This window comes from Nelusetta ayraudi, unplaced genomic scaffold, assembly GCF_046127955.1.
Source record: "Nelusetta ayraudi isolate G7.1 ecotype Tasmania unplaced genomic scaffold, CSIRO-AGI_Nayr_v1 ptg000120l, whole genome shotgun sequence".
Taxonomy (NCBI): domain Eukaryota; kingdom Metazoa; phylum Chordata; class Actinopteri; order Tetraodontiformes; family Monacanthidae; genus Nelusetta; species Nelusetta ayraudi.
The window spans coordinates 587,058-597,500 of NW_027466170.1; the positions used below are offsets into that span (position 1 = coordinate 587,058).

The following is a 10,443-nucleotide window of genomic DNA, read 5'->3' on the forward strand; positions in this document are numbered from 1 at the left end:
ATGTGTGTGCGCTGGGCAACGCAGGGATTAGGAATCGATTAAGGGGGAAATGGACGGCAGAGGGGAGGAAGAAGGGGGGAGGAAGGGGACGATGGGAGGGAGGGATGATGAGGGGAGGAGGCCGCTTGGCTCTGGAAGCAGCAGCAACAGCAGCAGCAGCAGCAGCCCGCGGTATGATTACAGACTGCCTCAGAGCAGGCTGGCCACCAGCTTGTTTGTCGGGGATTAGGGAGGGGAAAGAAATGAATCATATTTCTACGTCCTGTGTGCAACTCTGTCTGTACTGCAGCTGCTCTGGGAATGCAGAACAGTCTATCTATCTATCTATCATCTATCTATCCATCTATCCATCTATCTATCTATCTATCATCCATCTATCTATCTATCTATCTATCTATCTATCTATCTATCTATCATCCATCTATCTATCTATCTATCTATCTATCCATCTATCTATCTATCCATCTATCTATCTATCTATCTATCTATCTATCCATCTATCTATCTATCATCCATCTATCCATCTATCCATCTATCTATCTATCTATCTATCTATCTATCATCCATCTATCCATCTATCTATCTATCTATCTATCTATCTATCTATCCATCTATCTATCTATCTATCTCAACTTTTCTGTACGCTACTTGCTATCTGTACCTCCAACATCAGAGAAACCGGGCTCATGTGATCCACAAGACTCATTTAGCCCTCTGTTTACATCCTCCTGGACCAACACTTGATTTTAGCTTTCTGTAAAAATGGATGCCTTGCTGGATCTTCCAATGCTTGGAAGGAAGCAGCCTCAGAAGGCAAATACCTCGCTGGGGGGGGGGTGATGGTCACTAACCTGGGAGAGGTTATGGTGAGATGACATCACAAACGGCTGATTTCCAGGAGAAAAAACTGGCATTTGATTTCACATGGACAGAGGCTCACTATTGTCAAAGTGAAAGAAACTCCAAATATCAGTATGAAAAAAACAGATTGTAGGTTTCAGCCTGTGACTGATCAGGACTCAGTGGGAAAAGACTTGAATGTGAATGAGTCACAGGACAACAGAGCTTTTAAATTAGTCGTTTAATATCTCAGAAACATCATAGCTATCTAGCGTGGTAGAGGCAAGACTAGTCGAACACAGGAGACACGTGAAATATACAAAATATTTCATGTCAGAAAAAATAAACAGAGAAGATTATAGCGATGCAAAAGATAAAAGTAATACAGTAAGTGATTAAGAAGCGTGAACAGCGTTGTATCTAGTACTGCTACTTTAAACTGGATGAACCCCTGAGTTTGAAAAAAAAAAAAAAAAGTAGAAGCAGAAAAGTATAAACAGAAATAAAATAAAAAGTTGGCAGTTTGCTAAAGATTAAGAAAGAGAAAGATTGTGTGAATCACCTGCGTAACAACTGGTCGCCGATACCAGGCGTGATTGCATTTTTCAAGTATTTACAAAAGAATAGTAAAAAGAAACGTATATTAGCAACGTCCATGTCGGCTGAAGACACAATATTCATGATAGCAATAATACTTAGAATAATATCAACTTCAAAACAAAAAATTACCACAATTTTAACTTGAACAAATCCACAAATTCTTTTGAAGGAAACATTTTACTCCTAATACAAAAAAAAATAAAATAAAATCAAACGATACACCAAACATATAAAGTGATACCCAACGCGTCTTGACAGGTTGGAGCTGAGAGAGGCACCAAGCTCTCTGTGCAAAGGGAGGCAGCGAGGAGCGGCCCAGACCTTTCCCTTTCTCCGGTGCAGTCTTCTCTCCCATCACGTTCCTTCCAGGCTGAGATAATTAGTGACTGGTGAAAAAAGTCAGCGCTCGAAACTTCAGAAACAGCATGTGTGTGTGTGTATGCGTGTGTGTGTGTGTGTGTGTGTGTGTGTGTGTTTGTGTGTGTGTGTGTAGCTCCGCCTGCCTGCCTGCCTGCTGTGGCTACAATGAGGCCATTGTGTGGCCAATTTGTCTGGAAGTGATCCTATTAAAACCAACAATGCACAAACTATTCCGCTAATGATTTTGAACCAATGCTCAAAGGCAACAGGTTTTTGTTACTGCAGTCACTTCTGTGGCCGACTCCGTGCCCCCCCCCCCCCCCCCCCCCCAGCCCACCCCTCCTGGCTGTGGAGGTCGTGCCGGTGATCACGTCAAGACACCACTGTTTGGGTTGGTTGTGTTTGCTTGCGCAGGTGGAAAACGCAGAGAGGACGTGAACAGTGAGTACACAACGACTCTACAAAGACAAAACAAACTCGATCTCGGGCTCTCGTGCCGCGATGTGTCGGTTTCAAGGCCGTGTATCCAGTGAAACTACTGTTTGGTCACTGTCGTGTTGAGCTGTGGCAGTTCTTTTGTACGTTACCACTTTGTTCGATTCAACCTCTACAAGCCCAAAGCGGTAAAGTCCACTGATATTGCAGTGAAACGACATCACAGTGAAGTGTCTTTGCACAAATGACACAAAACAAAGCTGGACAGGATTTGATTCTCATTCGCTTTCCTTTCTGCCACCACGTCGGGAAATAAAAGCTGGAAATCTGTCACACTCTTGATTTTATTGTACAGACATTTCTTTTACACAGCCAGTCCTTGATTTCTGCTCAGAAGAACTGCCGCTACCTCATATTTACAATCACCAAACCAAAGCCTGGACAGATCAGTTCAACTCTAGGATTAGTTGTGGAACAAAGTAATGTTGTTCCTGTTCATTATTCATCAATTTGCATCCCAAAGTACCTCACCCTACTCACCCTACTTCTTTTTTTCTCTCTTTCACTCCTGCTACAGCCACCCCTCCCCGCTGACCCCGCCCACCACCGCCTTTCCCTGCCATTTACAAGACTTGGAACTTCCAGGAGTTCTGGTCTTTGTAGTCCAGACAGTCAGTGGCGTTGAAATTGAGCTTCCAGGCAGCCTGGTCCTTGTAGTCTAGACAGTCGACGGCTCCGAAGCCCAGCGAGGCGGCCGTGTAGCCCTGAGAGGACAGCGAGGCTGGCGACTGGCTGAGCGGCCCGCCCATAGAGGAGGCCGTGATGGGGCTGAGCGCGCCTCCCGTGCCCGACAGCTGTGAGTGCATGGGGGACAGGTAGGAGCTGCAGTCCAGGCCGGTGAAGTAGGAGGAGGAGCCTGCGTAGCTCTGGCTGTAGGCCGGGGCCTGGGTGTAGGTCATGGGGTAGGCGCTGGTGCGCTGCATGCAGGGCGTGTTGGAGGCAGACAGGGGGTCTGGCAGCGGGGAGATGGAGGCCGGGCTCCAGATGGACACGGTGGCGCTGGCCGAGCTGGAGCTGGGGGTGATGGCCGTGCCCGGGGGAGGCGGCGGGGGGCTGTAGGGTCCGTTGGCGGGGTTGGCACTGGTGTCGGCGGAGGCCTCGCGGGCCGGGGAGGCCTTCTTCTTGGGGGGCCGCGGCTTGGACTGGCCGGTGCTCTGCTGCTGCTGCTGACGGCACTTGGCACGGCGATTCTTGAACCAGACCTGGCAGGAGCATCAGAGAGGAGGTCAACCAATCACTCCTGAGCCGTCACGTCTGAGATATTTCTCTTCTCAAAGCTTTTCCTCAAATGTTCACTTGGTGCTTCTATTGCACTTGCTCTCTGTTGCTGCTGTAACAAATTCCTTAATATGGGAAACAAAATTCATATGTTTGATCTCTAATCTTATTTTACATTGCATGCAGGGAGTGAAATCTATATTTCATTTTTACAAGAGGCCATTGTGTAGACATCTTTCTTAATCTCGAACACGCGCACATAAAACTTTCTTTTTGCTTAAAAAAAAAAACCCAAAAAAACAAAAGTCTTCTTTTGCTCACCTGAACTCTGGACTCGGGAAGGTTGATCTTCAGGGCCACTTCCTCCCTCATGAAGATGTCCGGATAACGAGTTTTAGCAAATAGAGCCTCCAGGATATCCAGCTGTGCGCGTGTGAAGGTGGTGCGTTCCCGGCGCTGCTTACGCGGGGTGTCTGGAAAAAAAAAAAATTATTATTATTATTATTATTATTATTATTATTATTATTATTATTATTATTATTATTATTATTATTATTATTATTCATAAAGAGTACACGCTTAGTGGAAAACCCTACAACAGCTGTATCGCTTTTATCGGTATTTTATGTATGAAATGTATTGGCTGCAAAATCAAATTCTATAAATACAATAATTTGTTCCCTTGAAAGACAACGACGGGATTTATTTATTTATTTGTGCCGTAAAAAGCAACACACATTTTATTTGATTACTGTCGATGGACCACAGCGGACATTTCGTATCGAGACGGGGAGGTATTTTTTCATTGGAACGAATTAAATTTATTCTAGTTCTAAAGTCGTTAAATAAAAAAATGTCCAAATCGAAATATGTCGAGCAACGAAACGAAAGTTACTCTCGGAGGTACTTTTTCCCCCCCCAAAAAAAGGACGGTGCTGAACTCTAATCTGGAGGCCACGCTGAAACACGCCTCCTGCCATCGGTGCCAAACCTTTGGCGTCTTTTCTTTCAAACTCTCCTTTCAGTGGTGACAGATGCCGATAAAGCTCATCCTGAACAATATCTGAAGCGTTCATTCACGAGACGGTGGGGGTTAAAAAAAAATCAAAGACAATGTAAATAGGTTACATGTTTGAGAGCAACAGATTGGAGTCTGCACCGATGTTAAGTCTGTGTGAGAACAGCCTGCGATTCTATTCACACACACCGTTTTTTTGTATTGTTTTTTGACTTCATAATCCTCCGAACTTATAGGTCAAGAGGAACACATGTTCCGGCGGCAGTGGGGTCAAACAACCGATCCACGCTCTTAACGTAAAAAGAGCTTTACGCACGGTTTTACGCACACGGCAGCGACAGTTTCTATCATCAATCTGCACGGCACCGTTCACGCGAAAACAAACAGGAAAAATATAAGTCGACATAAACATTCAAACAAAGACAAATGTGCACTTACTGGGATATCCAACGGCGGTGGAGTGCAGCAGATCCATGCCCGGGCCGGACAGCGTTAACCCGTTCACGGCGTAATGTGGTTGCTTAATGTAGGACATCATGTCTCCTGTGTTGCTTTAAAACACTGCCGCCTCACTCTCTCACTCCTTCTCTCACACCGGGGGCCGGCTCTCCTCACTGCTCTCCAGAGAGGGGTGGGGGTCTCTCTCTCTCTCTCTCTCTCTCTCTCTCTCTCTCTCTCTCTCTCTCTCTCTCTCTCTCTCTCTCTCTGTCGTCACTCCCTCTCGATCTGTTTTTTTTCTTCCTTTGAGTTGTTTGTTGTTTGTTTTCTCCTCTGCTGCTGCTGCTGCGGTCTCTGTCTTTGTCTCTCTCTCTCTCTCTCTCCTGGACCTGCTGCGCTGTCCCGGCTGAATTGCTGTAGAGGCCGGATGAGAGTAACACTGCGGTGAACTTTTTACACCTGCTGCGTAATAGCGCAAGGGAGCAGGGCCAGGTTTTGTAAGCTCCGACAAACTACCTCAGGTTATAAAGGCAACGGCAAATTAAATGAACGCACGGCTATAAATAAAGGGAATTAAAGGATTTCTTTTTTTTTTTTTTTTTAAGAAAAAAAAAGAATAGAAAGAGTGACTACATAAAGAACGCAGGTGCAAAGTTTTCCTTCCTTTCCTTCCGTTCCACGGCAGGTCGGCCGTCTGTCAGAGGCAGTGAGCAGCGCAGGCGAGGCCCTCCAGACGGTACCTGGTCACCGAGGACAGGATCTGGATCTGCACAGTGGACAAGTGAAGCGAACAGGAGCGGGCCGGCTAATTAGAAGTAACTTCTTACCCAAGTAGCCACCCAGAGCCCTCCCTCTTTCTCTCTCTCTCCTCCCTCTCCCTCTTTCTCTCTCTCTCCTCCCTCTCTCTCTCTCTCTCTCTCTCTCTCCCTCTGTCTCTCTCTCTCTCTCTCTCTCCTCTACTTCTGTCACTGACTAAACTCGCACCAAGGCCAAACGTATTAAATATTTACAGTTATAATTTTTTTCTATCAAAACAGTACCCTTTAAAATTTAAAAGGCAGAATCGGTAAAATAAGAATACATATGATTTTAGTGGTGTGTTATGCTACTAAGAATTTCTAAAGAGCGGGTTCACTTGTTTTACTCAAACGTCCTTGGTGTTTAGATCTGTGGTACCAGAAAACAGGGATTTTAATTTAAACATTGTCTGAAATATTTTTTTATTTTTCATGAGATGATAATAAATCTCACACACTGGGCATTTCATTTTTGGGGGGTTCTCCTTTGTCTCATCGTTCCCTTTATTGCTTGGTATAAAACTAGAAGGCACGAGGCGGGCAACAGGTATTTGCCGCCTTGCTTTTATGAATGATTCGTGTTTTGCTCAGGAAAACCATAACTTTTAAACGACCATTTTGGAAACTGGCCCCCTGAATTAATTGGGCGACCCTGTCCGGGTGTTCGAGGCAGAGGTTGAGCCACCGAGAGGCCGAGAAGGGGGGTACTGCTGGGTGTACAGGCCGGATTAAAAGCAGCACAATGACCGCCTTGTTCTGCTATTAAATCCCCTCTGATCCCCAACATGCTCCCTCCGACCTGTTCATGCATTTATTCACTGCACAACTCTAATATTAATAATAACATGATCATAATGTTCAGTTCAAGTCCATTCATGCCAATTTACACAACATAGATGAGGCAACTAATATTACAAAGCTTTGATGCAAACATTTTTCAGAAAAATATATATTTTTAGTAAACATAAGTAAAATATATGTAAATATATTATACATATATATATATATGTGTGTGTGTGTGTATGGACACATATATTTACCCAACACCCATTCGAACATGGATATGCTGTTATATAGTTGTCTTTACAGTTGGCCTAAGCATTTTGTCACATTTTATTTATATTTATTTATTATTTTAACCTCGAATAAAATAAATGAAAAATGAATTGTGCACTTTAGGCCTTGAACATTTTGCACATCAGCCTCAGCTTCGAGCGCTTCAAAAATGTTTTTTGTTTTTTCCCCCCACAAACGCTCCAGGTTGCATTTTCTTCTCCCGCTTTCTTCTTCACAATTAAAGACGGTTCTTCGACTCTTCACTTGCAGCTGCGGTGATGGTGCATGGTGCGCATCGCAGACACGGAGACCTGTGTGCGCTGTGAGGCCCCGTTCATTTCTGCCATCCTCCGGTGCCGAGACAATTTCACAGTGTCCAAAGCCGATTCTCTGCGCTTGTTAATTGAATCGGATTTCTTATAGTTTAAAATCCACACACACACACACACACACACACACACGCGCACGCACGGAGACCCATGTAGCTACAGCCCAAAGTGTATAAGGGGTTTATCTAGCTCTGTAAAGCCAAAGCGGAGATATAAAGACACACACAGCGAGCGACGCAGAGACTTTTAGCTGTGTGCTGCGAAATAACAATAAACCAAAGAGAAAACCACACCTGCGAAAAAGGTGCAGCTCTTTGCTTGGAAGAGGCCCGTGTGCGTTGCTTCCGGCCGCGCGGACGCCTCACCGGCGTCGCTGAAACTCAAGGTAGGCACACGTGTTGACGTGTTTTGACGCGTCGTGCTGTTTGTTTGCGCTGTTTTCTGGGGGGTTTTCTGGCGGCACGCTGCAGGCGGAGGCCCGGAACCGCGGGGTGTCCGGCGACAACATGCCTCCAGCCCGGGGAGAGATGGGAGGGGGGTGGAGGGGTGAGGGGGTGAGGGCCCACGGCGGGAACACGGCGAGATGTGCACGCGCACCTCAATGCCAGCAACGGCACAGACTGTGCACGCGCAGGCTTCACGCACTTGCCTTGAATAAAACTTACAAAGCATTGTAATATTTGTGTTATGTATTCATGTATTTCATCAGAACACCTGAATACCTTTTTTGTTTGTTTGTTTGTTTATTTTCATGCAATCAGTCTGGGGTGAAAAAAAAAATATTTGGGTTGCCATTCAATATTCGTTTATGTGTCAATATACTACCTAAATGGCTTGTAGTTGTTCGTTTGGTTGTTTTAAAATAGATAAAACTGAATAAATGTGTGGATGGATCACCTGTCTTATGATCAAATGTTAACCTTTAAAAATCTGGAAACCTTTTTTTTTTTTTTTTTTACTTTTAAATAGTTAATCTCCCAAAGTGACTGTGCACTTGAAACAATTTATTATACTTATTTCTGTCCTTTACTTATTATATAATTTAACTAAAATGGGTAGACATTGATATTATTTAAGAAAGGCCAACTATCTAAATAGCTTTGTAAATGATCATCTAAATTCCTATTGACTGAGCACCTACGCAAAATACCAACAACCCTATGTTTCATTCATTGTTTTTTTTGTTTTTTTTTTATAGGGCAACAGATTAGTTGTAAATCTTTTCTCTTTCTATCCAAATATTATTCATCATATTCATCAGTCAATACTCTGCAAGCAATTTGGTTGCAAAAGTTCAATCTTCGCTCTTCACTTCTCCCCGGGCATATGTATAATTATATAGTCCTGCCCTGAATGCAGTATATTAATGCTCTTTAAGATAAAGGCTGTATTTTATTGTCTGATGGCGTGCTGGTGTGTTGTTTGTGTTGTAAATTGCAGTGGCGAAGGGCCGCTGGTAGTTTGGACGCACTAGGACCCAGAGCAGATGAAAATTAAGGACAACCAGCACATAAGAGGCTTAGTGCATCTAATCTATACTCCTACACACACACACACACACACACACACACACACACACACACACACACACACACACACACACACACACACACACACACAAAGGGACACAAACCCTGCATTTCATAAACATCCCATTTTGAAACAGGCACGCATCCACGTCCCAGAGGCAAACACTGCCATTGTATTTTCATTTAGTTTTCATTTTCTCCAAACTCTTTTATTCCCCTTGTTGACCTTAACTTTCCATCCCACTTTGTCGGACAACATTTGCCCATATGCTCCACTATTTGCCTGCATCCCATTTCATTAGCGAGCACTTCAGTGAAGAAGAGAGAGAAAACAATTCATCCTGGAAAAAAAATCTATTAAAAAACGTGGGGGGAAAATCCTCCTCTAATGTCTTCTTCAATATCCAGATTTTAGGCTTTTGGTTATTTTCAACCATTTGACAGAGCAAATAATTATTTTCTTTCTAAAAAAAAAAAAAAAAAAAAAAAACTTTAAAAACTTTATGAAATATTTTTTTTAGACCTGAAATTTAGTTGACAGCAATGCAGCATCAACTCACAACAAAAACAGGATTGTTTTTGTTGTTGTGGTTGTCCTGTTGTATGCTTTTGCTTTCTTTATTCTTCACAAAAATTAGGCTCGAGAGTCAAAATATGTGATTCATAATTGAGTTTGCTTGTGTGAAAAAGGAAAATGGCCATAATAATTTAGCTAACCTAAAATTCATGACAACCCACAAGCCCCTACACACATACATACACACACACGCATTACATAAACACAAACACTTTGCCAGCTGTTAAGTACCTCTGACATCATTTTGTTCGATACACACACTGTATTTTTGTATGTCTGTGTCCACATTGTGTGCTTATAGTGTATGTGTGAGTGTGTATGTGTGCGTGTGTGTGTGTGTGTTTGAGTGACAGTTACACACTCTCACACACACACACACACACGCACAGAGTTCAGCCGATTTATCATAATATGCTTTATCTGAAAAGTAAGTATCTTACCTCGGGATAAAGGGAGGAAAGAGGGGTTTGTGGCCAGATTGACAGAGGAAGGGTGGATGGAGAGAACCGAGCGTTGGCTGCGGAGGGACAGAGAGCGGAAAGCTGCTGCTCCGAGGCGGGATTGATCACTATTGATAAGGTAACGGAGCTTTTGCGGGTCTTGAAGGAAGCGGCATTGACTGAGAGGGCCACAGCAGAGTGTGAACAGTCTGTGTGTGTGTGTGTGTGTGTGTATGTGTGTGTGTATGTGATTGAAATGAACAGTGAGTTGTGGGGAAGCCTGTGAGTTGACTGCCGGTGGGTCTAACTGTGTCGGGAAGTGTCGTTACTGGGTGGAAAAGTGGTGGAGGGAAGGAAAGAAGGAAGGAAGAGTGCAGGAGTGCGACCATAGCACAGTGCAGACACAGGAGGAAGCGGAGAGGCGGACAGATGGGGACGGGGTGTGTGGGAGGGGCTTTGGTACCGACCTCATCTGAAATCTCGGCAGGACTGGGGGGGGGGGGGGGGGCGTTGCTGTAAATGTATTTTAATATTCAAAATACTCTAAACTTTGATTGTGAAGGCGACGACAATTTACATGCTTTTTGAGTCATTATTGCAAGTGTATTTGCTCTTAATGTGTGAGTGTGTGTGTGTGTGTGTGTGTGTGTGTGTGTGCGCGCGCGCGTCCATGTGCAACGGGGTCAGTGTGTGTTAACTCCTCATTAAAGTGATGTGAGGATTACTCTGTGCGAGTCCAGGCCATG

The 10,443-nt window shown here is 44.2% G+C and overlaps 1 protein-coding gene across 5 annotated transcripts in view; it reads right to left on the bottom strand.

Moving 5' to 3' along the window:
• Positions 1–2,561: 2,561 nt before the first annotated feature.
• The window catches only part of LOC142903970 (homeobox protein otx5-like), a 12,814-nt gene continuing 4,932 nt past the window's right edge, over positions 2,562–10,443 (bottom strand). Inside the window, exons 3-6 of one of the 5 annotated variants that reach the window (XM_076049882.1) lie at positions 5,603–5,735; positions 4,970–5,383; positions 3,835–3,986; positions 2,562–3,497 (exon numbers count right to left, since the gene is read on the bottom strand). In XM_076049882.1, coding sequence (XP_075905997.1) covers positions 2,859–3,497; positions 3,835–3,986; positions 4,970–5,069 — 891 coding nt within the window. In that variant the 5' untranslated portion in view covers positions 5,070–5,383; positions 5,603–5,735 and the 3' untranslated portion in view covers positions 2,562–2,858. Of the gene's footprint in view, positions 3,498–3,834; positions 3,987–4,969; positions 5,736–10,443 lie in introns of all 5 variants that reach the window. The other 4 variants (XM_076049881.1, XM_076049880.1, XM_076049883.1 and 1 more) reach the window with 4 other exon arrangements.